Genomic DNA, 27,114 nt, shown 5'->3' on the forward strand with positions numbered 1-27,114 from the left:
ACTCCTGGGGGAATTTTTGTGTGTGTGTGTATTGTTACAAGCATACTTGCTGACAGGTATTTTGAAATAAATTACCAAAATAATTGAAAACTGGTGTGATTATGTCATATTATTTTGACAAATAAAAGTTGCAGAATTTTAAAATATTGTGCGCAGAATTTTTATTTTTTTGGTGCCGAATGCCCCCAGGAGTAGCCGTTCTAGGATTTGCCAGGAGTCATTGTAACTGGTATTTTGATAGCACAAGACACGAACATAGTGCTGCACAACAGGCAAACTGCCAGACATTGAAATGTCCCTGCTCTGAAGTGCTTACCTACTAAAGGCAAAGGACACCAATCGTGAAGAAAGGATTAAAAGAATGGGATGATCTTAAAGAGTCTACCAGGACACTGAGGGACCCTCAAGAAGCACAAAGATTAATAGAGAACGTAATAAAAATGTAGCTGACAAATGTGACACTCACTTACAGTATCATCTGAAATGCAGACACTGTCTCTGAGATATTGTGATTAGATTATTTTTTTGAAAATACATTGAATTGGAAAATATTTCTCCCTCCCCGCAGTTTAGAGTGGTTAACTCCTGCGTGTCATTAATGCCAAGAGAGAATTATTTCAATCCATCAGGACATGATTTTACCTGGAGAGCATGGCCAACAAGGCACGTTCTTATTGCCTTAGCCGAAGTAGCCCTCACCTATCTCAGCCAAGAAAAGACAGCGGAAGATGGAAACAGGAGGAGGGAACAATGAACAACATAAATGGCAACTTCCAAACTATTATGTGAAATTTGTATGTGAAATCCCCTTAAAATTTTTAACTATACGAGCTCATGTATCCACAATGCCCTATAGTGTTGGATGTGAATAAACTCCTTGTATCACTGTGGGAGTGAAGTTTGGACTTTTCCCCTCAGTTTAATAGGGTACCATGCATTGAATCATCATGCAGTTTTGCTCTAATTGGACAGGGATGTTAAATCATCTCAAGTGAGTAAAAATCTCCAGTGTATTATATTTCACTTGTGCTACATTATTTATCTCTGCTTTTCATACATTTCAAATCTGGTCCATCAAGGTACTTATATGGCTACCCTCACCATTGTAACCGACTAGCTATTTAAAAAAAACAAACCAATCTCTCTTTCTCCTACAGCAGCCAATAAACAGGAAAAATAGTCTGATTGATTTGAGCTCAGTTGTGGCTTTGTTGTAGAACAGCTAATTATAATGGGTGTTACTGTTATATTCAAAAAGCACAATGAAGATAGAGAACAAGAGCTAATGTATGAAAAATAATTTGTACACCATACATTTGTAAAATCATTTATAAAAGTACAAAATGATTAAGGAACAGAGCAAAATTCCAAGGTGCTTTACAAGATCTTCATCATTTATATTTACAAAACACAGTGTTCATAGTGTACAGGTTTACGTGCATAAGGAATTCTAGTACTATAAATAGCACGCTTTATTTAATATTACTGTGGATGTGCAGTGGTTCAAAATTTGTTTTTCTTTGTGCTTGTTTTTCCAAAGGCTTTTTAATGTTTCAGTGACTTATAAATAGGGTGAAATAATATTAAGTCTGGTCTTCTCATGGTATTTGAAATCAAAATTTGCAAACCATGTACCCAAATATAGTCTCTCAAATTGACTAAATAATCACGTCTCGCTATGGATTTAAGTTCTGTAGTTTGGACACAAAGGATGGTGGAAAGATCATAAGAAGACTAGAGCTTGTGTTACTTTGGACTAATAAATGGTTCCCTTAAGGAAAAAAAAGCACACAAAAGATAAATATTTAGCTATTTGGGTTTATTCAATCCAAATGCAGAGCTCCGGTATCAGCTTAGCGGACAGTCATGTGAAAGGTCAGGGAAGGGAGGACATTCAGGGTACGTCTACACTGCAGTAAAAAACCCACGGCACTGAGTCTCAGCGGCCGGGTCAGCTGACTCAGGCTTGGGCTGCAGGGCTAACATTGGCAGCGTAGATGTTTGGGCTCGGTCTGGCACCTGGGCTTTGAGACCCACCCCCCTTGCAGGGTCTCAGAACCAGGACTCCAGCCCGAGCCCAAACATCTACGCAGCAACCTTATAGACCCGCAGCACAAGTCAGCTGACCTAGGCCAGCTGCGGCCTTGCCCACTGCTCTTTTATTGCAGTGTAGACATATCCTCGGAATGAAGGCCTCTCTTTGTACCCTCAAACTGCAGCCTGCTGAGAATAGTGTGTTAGCTTTGGAGCTGTTGCCATGTACTGTAACAAGAAACAACATGATGACAATTTCTAAGGTTATACAAACAGTGAGGAAAACCTTCATGAATCAAACTTGAAATTCAGCACGTTATTTTCCTTACCATGTTTGTTGGTTACTGAAAGCCATGGCATAGCACCCATATAAACAATTACCTGCCTCACAGCCTATCCTGGACTGTCATTAGAACGCTGGATTTGTGATAGCACACTCATTTCATTGCCATCATCACAGAGTTATTACTTTAGCTTACTGTGGAATGAAGCAAATGGAAGAGCTGGGCTAAGAAGACAAGGGGAGAAGTACCTTCAGCAGTAACAAAGAAAATGCACAAATTCCAGAAAGGTTTCAGAGTAGTTGCATAACCAGGAAGAGGTGGCCCTGACTGCTACTCCTGGCAATCCCTTACAGCAGAGGGGATCTGTAACAAGGTGGGCCAGCGGATTCCCCATTGCTTATGGCTGAGTGCACGTCCTGTTTACTCAGGCTGTGTGCTCTTTTCCAGATCCTCACACTGAGATCTATTTCTCCCTCAACAGCTGCACTTAAATCTCAATGGTGCCAATGAGAGGTAAATGCATAAAGCAAGGGGATATTAAACACTTAACTCTCTGTGAATTTTCCCCTCCCCCTAAAACAAAGCACTTTTTTGTTGCTTTCGCAGAAGAACGTGCATGAATGTGCCACTGAAATCGTCTCCGATTCCCTTCCTTTTGGACGGTATTGCAATCTGAATTTCCCACTACCACTTCAATACCATTCGTAAACAATTTTAGGTCTGCACTGATGTTTGGAATACATGAAACCATTTTTTTAAAAACAAATGTAAACTGGCTATTCATTAACTAAAAAAATGTACAAAAGGTTATGATAGAAAGGTATTTTGCAACACACCTTATGGCTTGAGCTGTCATATAAAAATAGAAAATCAGTACAAGTATGGTGCTCGCCTCCCACGTGTGCCTTTAAATGATTGGGGAGGGCAGAGGGGAGATTTTCAATGGTTATGAATCCCATCTGTAAGAGACACCACTGAAGGGTTCTGCATGTCTGATGGGCTTACGTCATAGCCCAGTTTCTTCATGTCTTTAGTCACCACATTGAAGGAAATGGTCACGAAGCCTTGGGATCGCACCGTGATCACTAGAAATAGGAGGACAACACCATTAGCCAGTAAAGCTGGTTGAACAGTCATTAGATGTCCCACAGAATACCAGGATGTGGTTGTTCTTAATACGCTCAATTAACCTCCTAAAGCATTAACAAAGAAACGGACTGGCCAAGATCTGGTCCATAGTCATAGAGGAGTTAGAGACAGTAATTCCTGATCATTTACCTTCTCGGCCTTCTCCCTGCGCTACCACTTTTGGGTCAGTGAACTCTGGATGTCTTCCTATAAGCCAACTTGGAGAAGGAGAAAAGAAAACAACTCAGTGATGTGTCATACTTGGTAGCATTTAGAATTGTTATAAGAAAGGTTCATTGTATGCACCGAAATAAAAAAAATATGTTTCCCCCTGTTCATAGTAGGAATTTTTAAAGCTTGATACATTTTCCCCTCCTTGCTACTTATCTACTTTGATCAAAGATAAATGTCACCTCTGGATTATTGACCAGTTTTCCTTTTTTCCTAATTTCACCTACATTCTATTAAATTTAAAAAGCGACAGAGTCCTGTGGCACCTTATAGACTAACAGACATATTGGAGCATAAGCTTTCGTGGGTGAATACCCACTTCGTCAGACGTTAAGTTTAAGTTATTTCTGGGTTAGGGAGGGTCAGTTTATGTCAAAGATATTTTAATAACACCTAATTTTAAGGATCGGGGGGGGGGGGACCTAACAGCTATAACAAATATACATAAGACAGGGAAAAAGTTATGTCCATGAGTCCTCATTCAGGAGAAATTTGTGCAAGTATATGCTGCACCATTCCTTTATAGATCATCCTTTGGGTGGGTGGCTGGCCTACAGAAAATAAAAGCCTTTGGCTAACTTATTTACAGCAAGTATCAGAGGGGTAGCCGTGTTAGTCTGAATCTGTAAAAAGCAACAGAGGGTCCTGTGGCACCTTTAAGACTAACAGAAGTATTGGGAGCATAAGCTTTCGTGGGTAAGAACCTCACTTGCCTGTCTTGCATCTGAAGAAGTGAGGTTCTTACCCACAAAAGCTTATGCTCCCAATACTTCTGTTAGTCTTAAAGGTGCCACAGGACCCTCTGTTGCTTTTTACAGATTCAGACTAACACGGCTACCCCTCTGATACTGGACACCATGCAAGGCACTGCATTTAGCCATATGGAATGGAAATCTGTCTTGCATCTGAAGAAGTGAGGTTCTTACCCACGAAAGCTTATGCTCCCAATACTTCTGTTAGTCTTAAAGGTGTCACAGGACCCTCTGTTGCTTTTTACAGCAGTATTTTAAGACTAATTTAAGGACAGATTGCGATACACCTGCTCACACTGTATATTGAATGCAATGCAAGTCCTTCTGTTGACTTCATTGAGCACTGGATCAGGCACATTGAGTAATATCTTATGCTGCAAAAAGTCCTATTGAAATGAATGGCACTACTTACTTGTGGAGTACAGTACCACTAATGTTGAGGTGTCTATGATTCTATCACAATCTGATCGTTAAAGATTAGCATGCTAAAATTAGGAAGTGTTTACTCTCAGTGGAAGTTCTTTGATTAACCACAGTAAACCAGGGTTTAAATTTGCCCACAGATCACAAATTAAAATAATGTAAGTCCTCACACCGCTGGTTCTATTCTAGCTGCCTCATAAAGGAAACGCTCAGCCATCGAAATATTATGAAATGCTTTCCTTCCTCCCCTCCTGATCCTTTCACTCATATTTTAAAATCCCCATTATCTATCGCATTTCTACGCTACTCTACCATAAAGCAATTTCTAACACAATATACGGACAGTGCCATAATAGGCCAATTGAAGGTTAAAAAGCTGCCCAGACTTTGGGAAGAATTCTGTTTTTTCTTTCTTTAATATACATATCTGAGGCAGTACAGTTTGTTCTCTGGTGCCAGAAGTTTTCATCTGGCAAAAAGAGAAGTAGTTGCAGTGCTGTCATGATTATACTACATTGATGTGTTTATTAAAACATACAGAGGCTAACCTGCCCTACCTGATTACAACTCTCCCTCTTTAAACTCAGCTATATCCCTGCTACTTTACATCCTAACTCCACGTTATGCACTACTAGCCTATTCAACAAATAGCCCAAATCATCCCATAAGGTGTTTCTATCCTGCATGGCTGGTATATTTCAAGCTCTATTGTCAGAGACATTACAACAGCTGAATTGAACTCAGGACCCTGTGATATTTCACAAACGAACTCTGGGACTCTAGAAAATGTTTCCCCTCTGGATCACTGCTTTTAAGATAGATGGACAAATCTGTCTGAAATGTTCAATTAGCTCAGAGAAAACAGTTACTTCTGGAGTATGAATGATGGAATCTTCACTAAGACAGACTAGAGGGAATTCCGCCAATGTGTGTGGCCCTTTCCTGCACAAGGAGGAAGGGACTAGTGGACAATTCAGTTTAATTCTGAAGAACAGACAGACCAAATCTGGATTCACTGCACAATGCAGTGTCTAGACCAGCTGCACATGACCTCAAAGAGCCATTCCTTTAACAGAGTTGCAAAAAGCCATACCAAATTCCATGTACCATGCAATAGTTAATATAAGTTAATCAGAACAAATAAAGTTTATAACAGGAGCAGTAGTATTGGGGCTCAAGAAACCTCTAACAGTCCCACTTCATCACCAGTTTCAAGAAGCCAAATTCTGACAATGTACTAATCATCTACAGCTTGTTTCAATGTGTAATTTCCACCCACCACAGCTGGTCAGTAGCAGAAATTCAGAATTAACCAGTTGGAGGGAGAGTGAATATGAGTTTTTCCAGCAATCAATGCATCATTATCAGGATGTCACCTGACAATTTACTAAAAACCAATAAAAGAGCCATCTGCAGCGCAAGATCAGTGGCTACGGACTGAATGCATCTTGCCTTCTGATTTTATTGCACAAAAGGGAATACAGTTACTCAAACAGATTAGATTTTTAAGTAGACAAGATGCACAGTAGCCAAGCATATTGTAGATTCTTACAGCAGGTATACTGTTAGGTCTAGTGCAGGGATCGGCAACCTTTGGCATGTGGCCCGCCAGAGAAAGCCGCTGGCAGGCCGGGCCGGTTTGTTTATCTGCAGCATCCACAGGTTCAGCCGATCGCAGCTCCCACTGGCTGTGGTTCGCCGTCCCAGGCCAATGGGGGCTGCGGGAAGGGCGGCCAGCACATCCCTCGGCCTGCCCTTCCCACAGCCCCCATTGGGAGAGAGAAAATTTGGATTCTAATGACAGTCTTGACCCTAATTTGCTGCACAATGAAGGACAAGTCTTGTAGTCCCCGTGTCTTAGATTTCCACAACTGTAAAATGGGGCAAATTATTGCCATTGCAAGGAATTTTCAAAAGCACGTAAGTGACTGTCAATGAGACTTGTACTTCCAAGTAACTCAAGAGTTTTTTTAAAATTAAACCCATTCTTTACACATGGAGGCTGATTTCCATAGCTGCCTAATGGATTTCAATGCCCAGGTCCCCTTCAATTAAATAATAATTCCTAGCTCTCATCATCATAATTTTATCATCACTTGTCATGAATAGATCTCAAAGTGTTTTACAAAGGAGATAAGCATCATTACGCCAATTTTATAGATGGGGAAATTGAAACACAGAGGTGAAATGACTTGGCGCCTATGACCCTGGGCGACTTCCCGTCTGCCCCATGGGTGCTCGACTCCCCCCCGCCCCTGGCCCCGCCCTTGCCCCACCCTCGCCCTGCCCCAATTCCACCCCCTTCCCCCATGTCCCCACCCCTCCTCTTTACCACCTCCTCCCCTGAGTGTGCCATGTCCCCACTTCTCCCCCTCCCCTCCCCCGCGGAAAGCCCTAAGCGCCACCAAACAGCTGTTAGGTGGTGGGAGGGAAGCGCTGGGAGGGGGAGGAGCAGGGACACGGCACGCTCAGGGGAGGAGGTGGTGAGGAGGGGGTGGGTGCCGGGGGAGCTTGGCTGCCAATGGGTGCGGAGCACCTGCTAATTTTTCCCTGTGGGTGCTCCAGCCCTGCAGCACCCACGGAGTCGGCGCCTATGCCCAAGGTCACCCAGCACGCCAGTGGCCAAGTCAGGAATAGAACCCAGGTTCCTGAGACACAGTCCAGTGCTCTACCCACTAGGACACACTGCTCCCTAAACCAGAGCTACTGTGGACAGGACTCAGACGTGCACAAAGACATCCCAATGGGTTTCAGGACTAACACCTTAACCACGTGCCCACTGCAGCTGGATATGAGATGTCCTATTTTCTACAAGCGTTTCCTGTGAAGCCCAAGGTGTCCATCAGTTCTGGCTCTTAAATACTGATATTTTATGACAGGATGGAGGGGAAAAATGATGGAGGAAAACAATAAAAATTCATGTATATAGGTAAAAGAGGCAGTTACCGTTCAAGAAAAAGAACTGATTACAACCAATAAATTCAGACACTCATTCTTAGAATGTAAAAACGTCCCTTGTGGAACAGTCCAATTATATTTTTAAAACATATTATGCTGTACTTAACATTCTGCATCCTCATAATGATTGTTTTCCTTATGGAGTAATTCCTGCAGCAGATGTTGCTGAATTACATGAAGAAAAATAAGTGTAATACTAGTGAAATCTATTCTAGAAAGAAATGAACGCGTTTACTTCAGTTCTACGTAGGAAGCCAGTTTGCTTTGAACTCTTACTAGCACAATTTCATCAGTGTCAATGTTTTTTCTTTTGGAAGCTTCAGAGAATAGAAGGGAACGTGTGGTTGTTTGCCTTGTTATCATTTGGTGGCTACTTTTCAAAAAGACATAGGTCTATCTTGGCAGGAATACAGCAAATTAAATTTTAGAGTAAAGCTTTGATGGATAAAGCCACATTGTCCATGAAACTCACAGGAATGTCTTTAACCTTACAAAAACTCACAAGTCCGTGCACATACTGAGCAGTCAGAGACACCAGCAATTAAAACAAAAATGTCCTTTCGCATGTTACCAATAACACCTTTAATTATTACCTTGTAATTTTTTGCAGCTTAGATGTGGATTCTGGAACAAACATAGGAATGGTTCTTCTATGACTGAAACGGAATTGATAAAGAGAGAGATGAAATACACCTAATGCCAATTTCCAATACTCCTGTATTTATTATGATAATGAAAGTCCAAATACAGATTTAAAAAATGTGAGATATTCAAAGGTAATTTGTAAGTAATGAACTCAAACTTGCCTAGGTACAGCTTGCATGGGGAACTTCCAAAGGGCACAAGAGAGAGGCCAGCTAGGGGAGCATCTTCAAACCCAAAGCGGTGCAGTCCCCCCAACAGACATGACAGTGCTGAAGTGAAGACTTGCAGGCCCAGATCCTCCAAGGCATTTAGGTGCCTAGCTCCCACTGAAAGCAATGGGGGTTTGGTGCCTCAATCGCTTTGAGGATCTGGACCAGTTTGTTCAACTGCCCTCCCCCATCCACAAATTAAAACTAAACCTGCACTAAATAAAAAGCAACAAGGCTCAGGTCCAATGACCAAGGCTTGTGCCAGAGAATAGATTCCATACCTATGTGTAAGCAAATTAGAGAGACACTTGGGCGGCACTTATTTTGGCTCTGATTATTTTACTTTAGAAAATACAACAAGAGGGAGCGGAGATCAAATTGTATTTGGGAGGAATATTTGAAACCAAAACAATAACCATCATTAACCCACCTTCCAGGTGTGAACGGAACATGAACAGCTCCATAACCTCGGACAACATCATTTCCAAAAAGATCAGGTCCATAGACACTTACCACTATTTGTGGCCCTTAAAAAGAAAATAGGAGTTAATATAAGGGCAAGGACAAGGAAGGGGATGGAGATGGCCCTATAATTTCTTAAACTCATTCCTAATTTACTGTTATTTAACATTACCTGAAAGCAAGTGTCAAGAACTGCAGGTCCAAAAATGTATTTATTTACCTGTATTAGGGAACTAAAAGCCAGTGGGTATAAGAAAGCAAACAGTGCTAACTGTATTATTGAATTAGAGTAAAGCTTTCTGGTTTCTAAGAAATAGTCTCATTCAGGAAAGGTAATTTTAAAAGATTAAAAGAAATCTGGTACCCCTCAGAGTGCACAGAATCTATTCCAAGCAAGTTTAATTGCCAGAAATGATAAAGGGGTAGCCCACAGTAATTTAATCTTGGGAAACTTTAAAAAAAAAATGATTTGCCTAAAAGCACCATCAAGAGAAAACACAAACTGGACTCAATAGAACAAAAGTCAAAAATTAATCTATAATGTTGGGCTTTCCTTCATTCACAAGGTAAAAGGTGACATGCAGAACCATGCATATTTGTGACTCTCCAACAATTCCTGGAACATAGTCTCCCTTATTCAGAAGGTCATGCCAGCATATGCTATGAAGATGCATCAAAGGACTCTCAGCCTACCATTCCAGAACTACAATCTTCACGTACCAAATACCTGTATTCAGCCATACATCTTCTTTGTGGTTTACTTACAGCCAGAGGGGTTAGTACTTTTAAAGGTGATGTCAATTGGAAAATTCCACACAAGGGCTTGCTGTGCATCTCTGTTTTTAGAGGTGATCTGAGATATTCCCTCTTCCAAACCCTAAAACAAGAGCTTACATATTGTACAAATACAAGCTGCTGATATTTACTCACATTACAGAGTGGAAAGTGCATATGCTTATAACGAATATAAAACTTCTCTGCCCGTTTATAGACAGACCATCAGGGCCAAGTTCCAGTCCCTGCACCAAAGAGCTTACATTTTTAATAACCAAAGCTCCTTCCCTTCAATTTGTACATACAATATTTTGCATGTGCAAATGCAGGGTTGGGCGTACAAATTGATGCAAAATTAAACCCATTTAAAATCTGACCCTTATTCCTACTAATTTGCAAGTAGCTAATCTTATCAACATTTATGAAAAGCATTGACTGGATTCATAATAACGAACAGAAATGTTTTGAATATGTAAACCACAAAAAAAGGGATAAGTATAACTAAACCAACAACACACAGCACATACACAGCATTCTAGTTTTTCAAAGCACTGTATCAACATTAATAGATCTCTGCACTTCCTCTGTGAAGAGGGGAAGGAATAATTCATCTCATTTTCTAAATGAGGGAATAATAAAACACAGAAAAGTGAAATGACTTGCTCAAAATTCAGAGGCAGAGATGGTATTAGAGTTCAGGATATATTCCCAGGGCTGTGCTCAATTCACTAGACCAGTGGTTCTCAACCAGGGGTCTGGGGCCCCCTGGTCGGCCACGAACAGGTTTCAGGGGTCCGCCAAGCAGGCCCAGGGTTAGACTCGCTGGGGCCCAGGTCAGAAAGCCGAAGCCCTGCCATGTGGAGCTGAAGCCCAGGGCCCTGAACCCTGCTACCTGGGGCTGAAGTTGAAGCCTGAGCAACTTAGCTTTGTGGGGCCCCGGGCAATAGCCTTGCTTGCTACCCCCTAATGCCGGCTCTGGCTTTTATATGCAGAAAAAAAGTAGTTGAGGCACAACTGGGTCGTGGAGTTTTTATAACATGTTGGGGGGGGGGGGGGCTCAGAAAGAAAAAGGTTGAGAACCCCTGCACTAGACCACTCCACCTTTCCAAGACAATAAAGGGAAAGACACTCGTAGTCATCCCCCTCCCTCAAATCCTATTGTGTGTATTTTCTGAGTTATTTGTATTATTCGTATTAGGGTAGCATCTAGGAGCCCCAGTCCTGGACCAAGACCCCACTGTGCTAGGTGCTGTACAAACACAGAACAGAGTCCCTGCCCCAGGGAGCTTCCATGTCCAATACCCACAAGCCTAACCTATTGAACTCAACGCAGCCGGGTGGTATGGGATCTGGGGCCCCGGCTCCAGGAGGCACAGCCAAGGGCGGATGCAGCGGGCGCTCGAGGGGCACTTACGGTGGTGGGGGCCCAGTCGTGGCCGTAGACGAAGCAGTACTTGCAGTAGAGATCGTCAAACGCTGGGAACTTGGGAAGAAAGGGAAGACAAGGTTACTGCCTGGGGGAGCCCCGTCCTTTTACTGCCGATCCCGAGCGCCCGGCCAGCCCCCGCTTACCTGGGCGCTCTCGATCTGCCCGTTCACCATGAGCAGGAAGACGGTGGGGGCTGCGGCGGCGGCGGCTGCTGCTGCCATGGCGCCGGGGGCCGATCCCGGCCCGTTGCTAAGGGCCGCTCTCCCGGCCCGCCTTGGATACCGGCCCGGCGGACGGCGAGGCGGCCGGGCCAAACTTCCTGCCACGGAGCGCAGCGCGAAGGGGGCGGGAGGTCAAGGGGTAGAACCCTGCCTCTCCAGAAAGGGGAAGGGGTCTCCCCTCCCCCACCTCACTTACTCCCCAAAGGGAGGGATCCCTCCCCAGGAGAACGGGGGTGTTACCCCTACGAGGAGAGCCCCCCCAGTCCCTCACCCCAAACAGAAGGGGGGGCCCTTTCCCCTGCCCAGTGAGGGGGGTTCATGGGGGAGGTGGTGCCAGGCGGGGGCCCTGGCTACAGCAGGGCAATCTGCTCTGATTCACACCCCCCCACACACCCCCAGCTGTCACTCAGCAGAAGCGTGTCTCTTTTAGGGTGACCAGACAGCAAGTGTAAAAAATTGGGACAGGGGATGGGGGGTAATAGGAGCCTATATAAGAAAAAGACCCCAAAATCAGGACTGTCCCTATAAAATCAGGACATCTGGCCACCCTAGTCTCTTTCACCAGCAGAAGTCGGTCCAATAAAAGATATTATTTTACCCACTGTGTCTCTCTAGCATCCTGGGACCCACACGGTGACACCGCCACTGCAAACGCACCAAAAGGGCCCCAGCGCGATTCATAGATTCTAGGACTGGAAGGGACCTCGAGAGGTCATCGAGTCCAGTCCCCTGCCCGCATGGCAGGACCAAATACTGTCTAGACCATCCCTGATAGACATTTATCTAACCTACTCTTAAATATCTCCAGAGATGGAGATTCCACAACCTCCCTAGGCAATTTATTCCAGTGTTTAACCACCCTGACAGTTAGGAACTTTTTCCTAATGTCCAACCTAGACCTCCCTTGCTGCAGTTTAAACCCATTGCTTCTTGTTCTATCCTTAGAGGCTAAGGTGAACAAGTTTTCTCCCTCCTCCTTATGACACCCTTTTAGATACCTGAAAACTGCTATCACGTCCCCTCTCAGTCTTCTCTTTTCCAAACTAAACAAACCCACTCCTTTCAGCCTTCCCTACTCTACAGGCTGACTTGGCAGAAATTCATTTTTTTTGTTTCATAAAACTGATGTTTCTTTTTAAGCATTTTCTTCTATTTTTAAACCATTTCAATTTTCCTGGTTGCGCAAAATTATGGGGTTTAAGCTTTGGTTTTTATCCATTTAAATGTTCACAATTGCAGGAAATTATCAGGGCGGGGGTCAGAGAGTACTTATTTAATGAGGTAGATGCTGGGATTGAAAAGGTTAAAGCTTTATAGCCATTAAAACCACAAATTGTCAACGTTGCGCGTCAGAATATACAACATATAAATATTCTTAACTCAAACTCTGATAAGTTCTCAAGCAGCATTTTTGTCACTTTGCCTATGTGTAAATTTCGATTGTTATCGATGGAAATATTTTTCATGGGTTTGTTTGTGTGTGTTCAGTGAAATTGATGGGTATGACCTTTACCGATAAAAATCTAATCCTTCCACCCTGATTTACAAGGGTGTGGTACATCTGCATCAGGTGATTTTCACCAGATCCATACACCTCACTATGCTAGTGCCAATTACTCTACCATAGCCAGGGCCTTGTGTTCCATGCACCTCGGAGTCCTTGTCATTCATCTCTCCTCTGACTCTGGGTGCAGTGCTTCTCTGCCCAGGAAAATTCAGCAGTGAGATAGAGTATATGTATGCTGCACACAGGTGTGACTGCAGCCTATGTAGATATACCAGAGCTATTCATCTAGCTATCTTGAATAACAATAGCAGTGAAGTCCAGACAGCACGGGCTGACCAAGCCTGCCTGGGACCCTGGCTGTGCTCAGGTGGCTAGCGGAGACATGGGGATGCACATGTGTGATGAGCCTTGGAGGCCACTAGATGTCACAGTTACCCCACACAAGTTTGAAATGCAACCCTAAGGCTATCAGGGGCATGACCTGATTTTAAAATCACTGACCTGCACTGTGTTTTTTTTACCTCATAAACTGCCTTATCCCACGTGTGGGCAAATTCAATCATGCATTAGTTGGCCACTGTCAGGGGTTAGGAAGAGATTTATTCCATAATCATCTGTTGCAGGGTTTCTTGCATCTTGTTCTGAAGTATTTGGTACTGGTGCACTGTCAGAGACAGGATACTGGGTTAGGTGGGGCATGGATCTGATCCTGCATAGCAGTTATGATGTTCCTGGCCCTCCCTCTTCTCCAAAAAAAATCACAGCTGAGGCAGGGAAGAGGCTTAATTCTTCATCTGAACAAAACTTTTTGCAGCTGAACATTTCAGGAAAGATCCTGTGACATTTAGAAATATCCAGCCCTGTATAAAATATTTACAAAGCTCATGGAGTGATTTTATACGTGGTAAGCACTGAGGAGCTGTTTTAGAGACCCCAGACAACTGGGAATCTCTTGGTTTCTGGGATCTGTCTTAGCCTTTTGGTCAGAACTTTAAAAAAGTGTTTTCTCTACTTCTGTAAACCAAACCAGTTCTCTGCGATGGTTTCCCACTTCTTGAGCTGCCTGGTGGCCAGTGGAGAAGTTGAATCAGCACAGCAGGCTCTAGGTGGTAGTACTGTAGTTGTTGGATTGTCTCCTCCTCTCCATGTACAGCCAGTCTAGTCCCATCCATAAGCTAGTCAGAAAAGAAGGTTTGGGGGTCATCCCCATGCTGCGGTGATAGATCTCCCCCAGCCTGAACAAGCTGGTGCACCACATGGGATGGACCAAAGTGGGTGTCATGGGAGGGAGGATGTCGGCTGGGGGAGGAGGAGAAAGAGAAAGTTTGCAGGTTGGGGCTCAGGTATCAGAAATGTGGTATGCTTGAAAGTGAGGTGACCCTTATCTCACCAGGCCCCCAAAATCCATCCTGCTATTAACCACTGACAGCATGGTACATCAGGATTCCTGCTTGACAGCCTGGATTTGATGTGTAGAAATCTGATCATTTAATAAACTGACCTCATCCCTTAATGCCATTGAGTGCTTAGACCACGATGTAACCACGTGAACATGCGAATCAGCTCTGATTTTAGTTTATTTAATTTATCCTGTAGTAAGGTGACCACCTTGCCGGATGGAAATAAGGGAAAACCACATGAAAAATAAGGGACACCACTTTATTTTAGGGGACATTTTAGGTAAATACCACTTCCCTTAGCATATCATGAATTTTCTCTCACGTGTACATTTCCTCTGCCCCCATGTATACTATGCAATTATCACAAGCTTCAATTTAACATTTAAAATGGACAAGGGATGTCCCTTAAAATAAAGGACAGCTAGTCACCCTATCCAGTATGTAGAATCACACTCGCATTTAGGTACCACAGGTCCAATCCAACTTGCATGGAAGTTTTCCCATTGACTTTAATAGAAGCTGGACAGGGCCTCACTTCTATTTATTATTTGCAGTGTTGTTGGAGCCATGTTGGTAAGGTAATATCTTTTACTGGACTGACTTCCGTTGGTGAAAGACAAGATTTCAAGCTTACCACAAGTATTTATTAACCATAGAGTATATTCCCAGTACAAAAATCAGTTCAAGCAAATTCCATTTTATTCTCGAATATCCAAATAATCACTACAACCAGATCCATGAAACAGTGAACTATTCACATCATCTTACATATACTGTGCAGATTCTAGCAGTCATTGTACAGATGAATTGCAAATGAAAAGAATTGTATACTTTATGGTTGTGTAAAGACAGCCTCAAAGTTTGCTTTATTCCAAACTGAAGATTCTTCTGCTTCCTTTTTACATTAAATATAAATGATCAAAGTCTACAATTGTCTCTGTTGGTCCTCCAGCACTTAAATCAAGCTATATGACTGTATAAACATGTAGCGCTGCTAATGGCCACTAGATATCACCAGTGCTGTACCACTTGCAGTACAGAAATGAGATTCAAACAGCCAGAACCGTTAAAAGGAAATATGTTACATACTAATGTTGAAATAAAGTTTAAAGGCAGCACAATATTTTACATGGCAAAAATAACCATATACTTTCTACACAGTAATTGTTAAACCCATAAGCTCATGATATCTAAGGAGCTCTGTCATTACAGGATCACTCTTGCCGGTTGTGTTATAAAATGGGAATTACGACGAGGTGCATATTATTATAAAGAAAGGGTTTACAGTGCATTTTACTGCATAATAAAATTAACATAATGATAGTATTTAATGTATTGCCTATCATCTAAAGAAGCTAAAATGGCTTCACAATTGCTCTGCCTACAATCCCACTGCAACACAGCCACCTTAGGGGTGTAGTGAGGTATCTAGCTAGCCCGGAACAGTGGGGAGAAGGGAAATTTTGCCTAAGGGTGATGCATGCCCACTTGGCTGTTACAGCAGGGACTGAATTCAGGATTGTCCAGTGCTAAAAGCCTGGTCTATATGTCAAAGTTTTGCTGGCATAACTATGTCAGTTAGGAGTGTGAAAACAAATCACCCCCGCCCCTCCAAACATAGCTCTGCCAGAAAAACCCAAGCGTAGACAGTTACCCCAGCAAAAAAAGTCCTTTTGCTGGTATTGCTTATTTCATTTGGGGACCTGGTATAAGCTGCTGGCAGAAGCACTCTTTGGCCAGAATAAACTGCGTCTTCACTAGGAGGGTTTGCTGCTATAGTGTTACCGGTATAACTAGACTGGTAAACCCTTTCTAATGTAGACAAAGCCTGAGTCTTTACAGCCTGAGCTATAGAGCCATGCTCTGTAGGGGAGTTGGAACATCTCCACATCTTCTATGGACTGGGGACATACAACACACCCTGATCAGTGGCTTTCAGCAGCACCCCAGGGCAAACTATTGCTCTGATGCACAGGATTGTTAATGTCCATAGAGCGCAGACTAGCTTTGAGGTCTCACCCAAGGTCTCCTAACAATGAGCCTTGCACAGACAGGGCACGGGACAGCCTGTCATGGCTGAGCCATTATCCATCCCTAAAGCAGTGCTTCTCAGGGCCCCAAATCAGTGCAGTTGCAGATACCCTTTGCTCTGCACTTTCATTTATATCAGTGGTGATGAGCACCTATAAATACCAAGATCTATACTTGGGGCTCAGCAACTCACTTTGAATGGGAGTTAGGAGCTTAAATGCCTCTGAGCATCTGAGCTTTGGTTGATCGTGGTAGTCACAGAATCATAGAAATGTCAGGCAGGAATGTTATCAAGTTCAGCACCCCGCACTAGGCAGGACCAGGATAATTAAAGATGTACAACTTTAATATATAGATAAACCCCAAGGGACTTTTTGATGGATATTCCGTGTGCTTTAATTTCTTAGGTAAAGCAATCTTTTAAAGAATGAATCCTATTGAAATCTATGCACCCCGGCATTGCTTTACCATTTCTCTATAGCGATACAGAATTGAACACAGCCTTTGGGCTCCGATGGGCAAGCGCTCTGTGCACTGGTGATGCTAGCAGCAATATGCATATGCAGCCTTTAGCCACGGGAATCCCTCACTCCTACGCTCCTATCTGTGTAAATGTCACAGAACACAATGGGAGGCTTAGCAATTTCGACTGCGGTCGAAATCCAATAAGATCTAGCAAGTCCCTTGCTGAGTCTCACCTCTCTAGCCGCCCCCACAGCTCCAGAGAGCAGACTGTAGTTGCAAGCAATATTGAGGAATCTGAATGAAGTCTTGACCCCAAACTCTCTCTGGAAGGGCTGCTGGCTCTCAGGGAACTGGACATTTGCTCAGCTCTTACCTGCTGTAATTAAAGGCAGTTGGGTACATTTCACCTATGCTGCCGGATGATGTGCTATCTATCATTGCAGGAGACCGCTCCCTGCTAGGCCTCTACTCTGTCAGGTGGGGATTTGTACTTTGCATTGTCTTGTATGGTGTCAGATTGATCCTGATTGAAGAAGTTGCTGGCTTCACTCTAAATCGTTCAGCAGTTTATTTCTAGTGACTTTCCTCTTCCGAGGTGCTTGGCCTTTTCTGAGCAGTTGAATCCTTTGCATGTGGGTTGGGTCAGTGCCTAATTCCCAGTAGTTCTGATTTGGATCCAAACTTTCCCCGCTTTCAGGGTGATCAGGCCTGGGGGCTTGGGTTAGGCCCACCTAAGCAATTGGCTAGTTGCTGTGATTCCCTTTCCCCTCCTACCGCAATGATCATGTGTAGGCAACAGTTTCTGGAATACGGGTGGCTCAGAAACATGGCATTTTGGGTAGGCTGCTGTATCCATTAGTTTTTAAAAAATCTTGTGGAGGCTCAAAGGCCTGTTAATTGGCCCATATTAGTAACATTCACCTGGATCTGCCCTCCTCACAAGCCTCAGGAACCTCAGTTACTTGGTTCTCTTACCTCTGTGGGATTGAACCAACATCTTCTGTCTGGAGGTGAAGGTGGGAGAGTTGAGTTTTGGTGGAGACTGGCTGGCTGGCTCCCCCGTTTGGTCTCTACAGGTGGCACAGCTGGCCTCTTCCTTTACCCGCGGTGTTGGGAGAAAGACGGGCAGCAAGCTAAGCTCACTCCTTCCACATCCCAATCGGGGCGTGAGTTGCTAAGGACCCAGCTGGTGCTTCTCTATTGCCTGTTTAGGACCTGGCCACTCCAGAACACTTCATGTAGTAATAACAGGTGCTGCAAATATTGTGAACCTTCCATGTGGCTGTGCAGACACCCCCAATGGCATGGAGAGAAACCAGGCACCAAGTGTGCAAATAGGAGTTAGTCACTTGGGCCCAGATCCTCCAAGCGAGTACTAACTCCCTTGAAGGATCTGGGCCTCATTTTCCCAATGTGGGTCTGATCCAGGGTTGCTGAGCACTTCACTAGAAGCCAAGGGCTGCCAGTACTTGGCAGGATGGGTCTCCTTGGCACATCCAGCTACAGCTGTGCGAGGGAGCAGATGTGCTGTGCGGGTTGTGCTTAGACCTGGTTGAAAATTTCCCATTGAAAAAGGTTTCTTTGGTGGAAAATAGCAGGTGCGTCCAAATGGGCATTTCCAGAGGAAATATAAATTTTCAACTACATTTTCCAGGTTTGGGTCGAACCCCCCCCTCAACCTCTTCTCAACTTTCAGTTGCCGAAGCCAAAACATTTTTTTCCCCGACAAAAATCCAAAAAAAGTCAAAGAAAATGAAATTCCATTTTCAATCCACATTTTTCCCAGGGAAAAAGAAGAGATTTCCTAAAGAGCTACAGCTGTGATGCGGCACGCGATGGCCTTTCATTAGCACTGGCTGTTTTGTCCATCAGCTACAGCAGACCTAGCTGAGAGCAAGCTCGAAGATCCAGCAGATTATCGTTATTGATTATTTGTGTTATCAGAGTACCTCAGAGCCCCAGTCACGGGCCAGGACCCCATTGTGCCAGGCACTTCCCCAAAGAGCTTCCAATCCAAGTACAAGACAAGAATCAACAGATGGGTACAGACAGATGAAGGAGTACGAGGAAACGAGAAGACAATAGCAATCAGCACGACAAGACAGTGACCTCAGCACACCAGCAGCCTCGCCCTTGTCAAGTTACTCCTCAAATCGGCAGGCCACCGGAGGAGTTAAAACCAGAACTGTGATTCTGCCCCATAGCAGCGATGTGGTGTCAGGGTTATTCACTCGCTAGGGAATGCGATCAGTTCTGAAGCGGAGTCATTTGTAAATGCTTCATGTCTGGCTTCTGTCCCCTCCCGGTCTCAGTGAGCGATTCTTCTTGCCAACCTCGCTCTAATTAGCTTCATTTTTAATCTTTATGAATATAATGAAATCCCAAGCAGAAACGGTTTTTACCTTGACAGAAAACTCAAATAACAATTCAGCAGGGAGTTTGATCTCTGGCTTTAATGAAAAATTGTGCATCACTGCGATTCCATGCCCGTTATTTAATGATGCTGGTATTGCTTTTTGGCCAAGGTAAAATATTACTCTCCCTCTTCTCCCTACAGTGATGCGATGTTGCCTCTTGTAAAAGAAATAAATCAAGGCGTCCCTTGGGTAAAGGGGAGCTGTATCAATCCTAATTCCTACATCATGAACAAAGAAGACCCGTTTGTTGAGGTCTGACTTTTCCCCTTTTGCAGAACAATCGGCTCTGGTGTTTGCATGTCCCAGCGGTTAATGAATGACTCATTCCTGCATCAAAGGCAGGAGCTTGTCAGGTGTGTACCGTGCAGCAGAGGTCCAGTCAATTACTCTCTGGAAGAGGACACGCTAATGGAGAATAACAACTACCAACAAATGCTATAAAAAGAGAGCTGGCCTGTTCCGAACTGAGAGCAGCCATCACAGAGCTTTTGAGCTCCAGATTTGCAAAATTCTCCCAGTCCTGGGCAAGTACCATTTTTCTGGAAACGCGATTAAAATACAATTTGCTCTGCTCATCAGTCACAGATGGGCTACAGGGCTGGATAATGCTCAAGGGCTGGACAATTTTGGCTGGCTCGATAATGGTTCTCTCTGTGCACAACCTGTCTGTGGTTCTGCAAAGGGATCCCCTCTGCAAAGCTGAGCATCCCAGCATGCACGAGGGTGGCCTTTTAGGGCCACCCTGCTGTGGGGAAAGGGAAGGCAGGTGTGGGCCTCCCCACCATTAACACTAAAAAATCCACACAAGCTTTTGTAATAAACTCCCATCTATTATTGCATGTAATTGACACCTGTGCGCAGTACGTGTTAGCAAACCCATAGTGACTTGCACTTTTCATTGTCACGGAATCAGAGAGGTTAGAGCTGGGAAAGCTCATCTCATCTCCCTGGAGCTAATGCAGGATTGTGCCCTTGCAGGATGTTTTAGGGCTCTAGTTTTCCAGAGGAAGGCTCCCCTCGGAGACTATCCCACAGCCTGAAACATGAGCTCAGCAGCGGGATTGCTCTTGTGAGTAAAGCATGAATAAGGGTGACAGAATCAGACCCTGACTGTGGATATTATACACCAAAGCCAGGAGAATTCTTAGGCTACAGGCTGTGCTGGTCTGTATGTAACAGGGCCTGCGAGAACACAAAACATGCTGATAAAGTCCCCTTTATCCTGCACCGCAGTTTAACACTCGGCTGAAGCATCGGCCAGAGTTCTAGCTTTTCGGGGGGGGGGGGGGGGGGGGAAAGTACGACACAGAGTTAAACCTCTGCACTATGAGATGCAACCCCCTGAATGTGGATGGTAATAACAGCAGCTCTCACTCAGCCCAGTGGGCCAAACCCAGAGGCACTCCCTCCTGTTTTACACAGCCCTTAGTGGGCCAGAGCTGCCATTGGTCTGAGTGCGGGTTCCGCCTACGGACGTGCTGAGTTGAAATTAAGTATTTCCAGCTTCGGCCCACAGAGGAGAAACCCCCCATTTCTTTTATGGCCTGTTCAATATGCAGAAAGACGGCACTGCCCTCCCCGGCGGCACAGTTAGCAAAGAGCTTTGAACATCAGGGAGGAGCAGCTAGAAGGAGCCAGGTGCTGGGGGGCACTGACTTAGCCAAAGAGCTGAAGCTGTACTGCTTGGTGAAGCCAGCCGTGAGGGCAGTCTGAGCTAGGATGTAAACACCAAAGAGGGAGAGGACTTAGTCGTGCGAAACACGGGGGAGAACCTGGGGGAAAGGAATCAATTAAGAAATGGAGAAATTTGCCTGAGTGAGTTGAGGCAGGATGGGGCACAGTTGCCCATCCAGCTCCATTTCTGACCCCCCCACACTCGATGGAGTGGTCCCACTGAAATCACATGAGGTAGCTTAAGGTGCTACTCACTGTGAGTAAAGGTATCAGAATCTGGCCCTGTGAGTCTATGGGGATAGCAGATGCTATGTCATTAGATGTGTCGTAACGCACACCTATCTGTCTGGGGCTTTCAGCCTGAGGCCCATGGCTATCGTCCCTGGGTGCCTTCCATGTAAAGACACTAGCGATAATGAAGACCCCTAGTGGCCTTCAGGGAATCTCTGGCACATCTCCCTCTTTTGGGTGAAAACTGTACTTGGGGGAGGGTTTTTGTTTTGATTTAAAATATTAATTTATTTCAGGGGGAAGGGGGCATTCGATTGATTTGTTTCAGGGGTTGGGTTTTTTGGTTGCTCAGTGGGGTTGGGGAAGAAAGGCATGCCAGGAAATGGCATTCCTTTTCAAAAAGGCAGCTCTGTTGCTCACGGCGTACGTTACATGTAACCTTTTCACTCTACGAAATCTGGGTGCGCCATTTGGCGCATATCCAGCAACCCCTGCCTTCCCACACCTTTGCGGCAAGGCACAGAGGGATCAGTGGGCCTAGATTGTGAGGAACTGGGACTTTTCAGTTTGGAAAAGAGACGACTAAGGGGGGATATGATTGCTCATGACTGGTGTGGAGAAAGTAAATAAGGAAGCATTATTTACTCCTTCTCGTAACACAAGAACTAGGGTCACCAAATTAAACTAATAGGCAGCAGGTTTAAAACAAACAAAGGGAAGTATTTCTTCACACAACGCACAGTCAACCTGTGGAACTCTTTGCCAGAGGATGTTGTGAAGGCCAAGACTATAACAGGGTTCAAAAAAGAACTAGATAAGTTCATGGAGGATAGGTCCATTAATGGCTATTAGCCAGGATGGGCAGGGATGGTGTCCCTAGCCTCTGTTTGCCAGAAGCTGGGAATGGGCAACAGGGGATGGATCACTTGATGATTCCCTGTTCTGTTCATTCCCTCTGGGGCACCTGGCATTGGCCAGTGTCGGAAGACAGGATATTGAGCTAGATGGACCTTTAGTCTGACCCAGTCTGGCCGTTTTTATGTATTACTCAGTGTGAGTAAAGAGGACTAAAACCTACCCTGAAGTATCAAATACCAGGGACAAATTGGTCTCTGAGCGGCAGTTATGATGATTGCTACATGCTGTTACCTGAACGAAAGAGCCTCTGAATCGGAGACCGATGCCTGGAAAGTTGGAGACTCTATCGCCTTCGTATTTTAAACTATGATTAAACTAACCCCCGGCGTGATTCATGGCTGCCCATAAAGCACTCAAGGGGAGGCAGGAGAGACAGAAATCACAATACAGTGGCACATTGGAGAGTTTATTTTTAATCCAAAATATTTATGATCAACATCTGCTAAATGGACAGTGAAATACATTTTTATGGCGTCATTAACCTGCAATAAAGTTGTTTTATTTGGAGTCTGTTTGCACAGAGCTGGGAGTTTGACTCAGCCCAGCCCAGCCTTTATCGCTAATAGAGAGATACAAAGATATTCCTTGCCCTTTTATTTAATGGCCTTTTAACTTCTGTTCTTAGAACTCTCTCCCCCTGCTGTTGAAACCAATTTATAAGGAAGTATGCTGAAAGGATTGAACTTTGGGAGGCATATACTTGCTAGATGAATCTATTTGCTCTTAGATTTTTGATGGGTAAGAAGGGCAAAGAACCAAACGAAGGCAGCTGGAATTTGTCTGCATTATCTGCCTTAGCTTGATGGGCGATTAAGGAAACACAAGCAAGAATTAGGGTAGGTGGATCGGGGATTAGTAAAAACTCTTTCAAAACCCAAGGTGCACTACACTGGTGATAATAGAAGGTTAACTACCATCTGATGGGTATTGCAAAGTGAGCTCAATAGGCAAGCAATACTTGATGGAACTTATAATATATGATGTGCAAAATGAAATCTAAAATGACAATTGGAGTTCCTTGAAAATCAGCCACTGTGGCCATTTTCCTTACGGTCCTGCCTTCACCACGTACCGGAGCCTTCATCAGAATTCAAGCGGGAAGACTGCATGGCAGGGCAGAAGGCCTGGTGCGCTTCCATGGGCAGTTAGGCCAACAAGTTCAAGTTGGTTGGGGAAAATCGGGCGCTTACGTGGCCTGGTTTCCGACGTGCTGAGCACCTCCAATGGCCCTTGGCATCCCTGAGCAATGAGAATGTTCCGCATCTCTACAATCGGGTCACTTACTGAAGTGTGTGAACGTGATGAGACTCCACCCCATCGTCAGTCTGAGAGAGCTTCAAAATCATCCCCTTCCTTGTGTTGGGCATGGTAACACACAAACAAGGACAAAACAAACTTCAGCCTCAGCTTCCTGGCTATCCTCCAGCTAGGGTTTCCCTCCAGCACCTATGTCCTAGCTTGCTAGTTTCTTCTGCCTGGAGAGCTACTCCCACCTTGCGTATATTCCAGACACAGTTAATGAGTCATGTCTGGTGCAGTGAGTCAGCAGGTTGCTGTTATATTCACGGCATGAACACAGAAAAGTTAGATAAAAAAGACATTACATGCACTTGCAGGAAGGTTGCCACATAACACTCTTTTATTTCATAGACCCCAGAATTCTAACACACAAGAACCCAGAACAGAGAGAGACAAAGCAGGCTGCTCCCTAAGGCAGAGAGGCACATCTCAACCCACCTTGCTCCAGGCTGCCTTTTGTCACACTGCCCAACCCAGATTACTCCCTTCCTTAAAGATCCCCCTACCCTGCAAGCAGAACCAGGAAACCCCTTAGAACTTAAAGTGGTAGCTTGTAATTTTAAGACAGTTTTTAAACACACCACAGTTTATGCAGGATTCTAATACCTGCTGGCAGGGTGGGTTAACAGAAGAGGCTATTGGGATTGCCTGGCATTCACATTCCAATAGCATGGATGAGTTTTATATGCCTCACCTGGGATGCACATGTGGTTTCAGTTAAATTCCACGGTACTTTCCCGGGAAAATTTGTGCGTCTTACACGAGCTCCCAGGGTTTGTATGTTGAAGGACACAGAATGCTCTTTAACACCACAAGTGCAGACAATGAATGATTTAAAGGTGACGTGACTCTGGGTTAAGAGTGGAGAGCTGGCTAGCAAGTCAGCAGAGCGACAGAACTGCAGTGCCGCTATGCAGCTTGTTGGAATATATTAACCCAGTCAGAGCACTCAGGCTTCCAGGAAGAGTTATTGCCAGTGATTTGTGAAATGCCTGGTGCTCCATGAAGAATTAATTTGTATTAGAATTTGCGACCGTTTGTTTAATTTTTTTTAAATGAGGAAAATTAATTAGTGTCTCCATCGGAGCCAGTCAGAATAAATTACACACCACCTCTCGGAAGCCAGGGATGCTGGGCAGGGCGAGAGGTAGCTGAGATACTGGATCCCAGCTGGGCAGTCGACTTCTGTAAGTGGAACGGTAACAAGGATGATACATATCAGATTATGGGCTGAGCAACGTTACTGAGAGAAATAGGATCGCCCTCCACCCACCGTGTCACAGGAGGGTGGGGCAGCAGTGATAGACATGTGCCAGTCAGACACAAAGTCCTGTAGCGCGTTGGACGCAGAACTGCGGGCACCATCCGGTCGCTCCCAGAGGGCATGGGAAATGGGCCACGCCTATAAAGCCAATTCAGCAAGGAGCGGCTGCCGATGAGGGGTGGCTGGGGCATGCTGTACCTGGAAGGACATTGGGAAATGCACACTCCATCACTTAGAGTTCCCCTGATGGATAAATGTCTCTCAGCTCCTGGAGGCTGCAATTCCCAGGCTGAAATGTGCCCCGTCTTGATTTGCACTGCCCAGATGCTCCTCACTGGCTTATGAGGTTTTTAAGGTCAGGCTTGACGAAGCCCTGGCTGGGATGATTTAGTTGGGATTGGCCCTGCTTTGAGCAGGGGGTGGGACTAGATGACCTCCTAAGGTCCCTTCCAACCCTGATATTCTATGATTCTATGAGTGCATTGGAAAGTGGTCCTCCATTCCCTCCGCTCCCTGGGCCAGCAGAGAAGGTGGGTTTTGAACTAAAGCTCACAGATACCACACTTCTGCGGATGGCTGATAGCTGTGGTACCTGTAAGTGGTCACCAATCACCAGAGCAACACTGCATGTATTGTAATAACAAACATGGCCTCGGATGGAACCTCCATCCCACCTGATTCCATCATACCATGGAAGTCAGTGCTTAGACACCCAGATGATGGGCATCTTAGAAATATTTACAACAGATACTTAAGACGACAACTCAGCTTAGCTCCTTCAGCTTGCACAGCTGTTATCGCCCACATGGTTAGAACCAGAGCTGAGGTGCTATGTATCAACTGAGTCTCCAGGAGAGAGATTCCTACCTGAATGTTGGGGGAAGAGGGTCCTTTCCCATGGCTTGATCTCCCCAAAACACTACCACTTACCTCTCACTAGGTCCAGATGGAGAAGAGTCTTGCATTGGGGGTGAGACCTTTCTCACAGGAGTTCCCACCATCAGTTGGACTCGGTCACATCTCCATGGAAGCCTGCGGTTCCACCAAAACTCCCATCCTGGTAGCAGGTGCTGTACAGTTTTGTGTGTGTTGCGGGTCAGCCTAACACAAGGCAAAGCGACTGAAGCTAGGAAATATAAGTGATGAGTTTCGCCAGGCCAGCGCTCAGGAGCAGTGGGGTAGGCAGAGATGAGCTTCCATTCAGTCCAATTCAAGCCCGTGCCTTTGTGATTTGGGAGCTTTTCCTTACGAAGAAGAAACGTTTATATAAGGTGTGTTCCTAACCCAGCTGGGTTCAGGAACCAAATAGGACCAAGCACTTGACAACACTCCCTGTTTCTCATTACCATTCAGTTGGTTTTAATTTGGATCATGCCTTAGGTCTGTTGCAGATTTACATCTTAAGCACCGGGGGGCTGAAATCTCAGTTCAAGAACGAATGGAGCTTTCAAGGTGGGTGTCAGGTAGAATATATTATTATTATCTATTATTTGTATTACCATAACACTTAGGCGCTTCAGTCATGGACCCATTGTGCTAGGCATGTACAAAGGCAGAACAAAAAGACAGTGCCTGCCCTATAATATTGCCCACCAAATGCCCCTACAGTTTCAGGTGGATACAAGCTTCCTCACTACCTGTTCTAGGTCCTGCTTCAGCACTAGGGTGACCAGATCACCACACTAAAATATCGGGACACATTGGGGTGCCATCAGCCCCGCCTACAGTCCATCCCCGCTCCTCCTAGGCTCCGCCCCCACTCTGCTCCAGGCCATGCCCCCTTCCCGCTCCCTTACTCATCCTCCAGCCTGCTGCTGGCTTGCTGTGTCCCTTCTCGGTCCCCCACCCACCGCTCGCCTCCCCACCCGCCCGCCAGTCACCCCTATGGCACCGACTTCCCCTCTGCTGGGTGGGTGCTCGCTCACACCCCGCATCTTCCTGCCTCTGCACCGCCCTCACCCCACCCTCATTCCACCCCCTTCCCCAAAGTCCCCGCCCCTGGCCTGCCTCTTCTTTGCCTCCTCCTCTGAGTGTGCCGTGCTGCGTACCCGCTCGTACCCGCTCCTCCCCACTCCCTCCTGGAAAGTGCTAAGCGCCGCCAAACAGCTGTTAGGCGGCAGGAAGCACTGGGAGTGGGGGAGAAACATGGACGCGGCGCGCTGGGGGATGGAGGGGAGAAGGAGGTGAGGAAGGTGGAGCTTGGCTGCAATTTTCCTCCGTGGGTGCTCCAGCCCCGGAGCACCCACGGGGTCAGCGCCTCCCTCCCGCTCGCCTCCTTACCTGAATATTGGGACAAATGGCGTCCCAATCACACATTGATCGGATGCAGAACAAAAGGTTAAATATCAGGACAGTCCC

The 27,114-nt window shown here is 45.3% G+C and overlaps 1 protein-coding gene across 1 annotated transcript; it reads right to left on the reverse strand.

Moving 5' to 3' along the window:
- Positions 1–1,313: 1,313 nt before the first annotated feature.
- B9D1 (B9 domain containing 1) lies at positions 1,314–11,662 on the reverse strand. The gene is made up of 7 exons (XM_005288988.4): positions 11,473–11,662; positions 11,315–11,383; positions 9,892–10,003; positions 9,095–9,191; positions 8,404–8,466; positions 3,597–3,664; positions 1,314–3,403 (listed from the first exon to the last, which is right to left on the reverse strand). Exons 1-7 carry the CDS (start codon positions 11,548–11,550, stop codon positions 3,258–3,260), a joined length of 633 nt encoding a protein of 210 aa, XP_005289045.2. The 5' UTR covers positions 11,551–11,662; the 3' UTR covers positions 1,314–3,257.
- Positions 11,663–27,114: the final 15,452 nt, after the last annotated feature.

Source organism: Chrysemys picta, chromosome 10 (assembly GCF_011386835.1).
Source record: "Chrysemys picta bellii isolate R12L10 chromosome 10, ASM1138683v2, whole genome shotgun sequence".
In the NCBI taxonomy this organism is placed as follows: Eukaryota; Metazoa; Chordata; order Testudines; family Emydidae; genus Chrysemys; species Chrysemys picta.

Bases quoted from the DNA above. Each gene is read 5' to 3' on its own strand.
- B9D1 (XM_005288988.4), bottom strand. From the start codon at position 11,550: ATGGCAGCAGCAGCCGCCGCCGCCGCAGCCCCCACCGTCTTCCTGCTC. The intron at 11,384-11,472 runs GTAAGCGGGGGC...TTTCTTCCCAAG, and splicing joins GGCAGATCGAGAGCGCCCAG to TTCCCAGCGTTTGACGATCT. The intron at 3,404-3,596 runs GTAAATGATCAG...TCCTATTTCTAG, and splicing joins GCAGGGAGAAGGCCGAGAAG to TGATCACGGTGCGATCCCAA.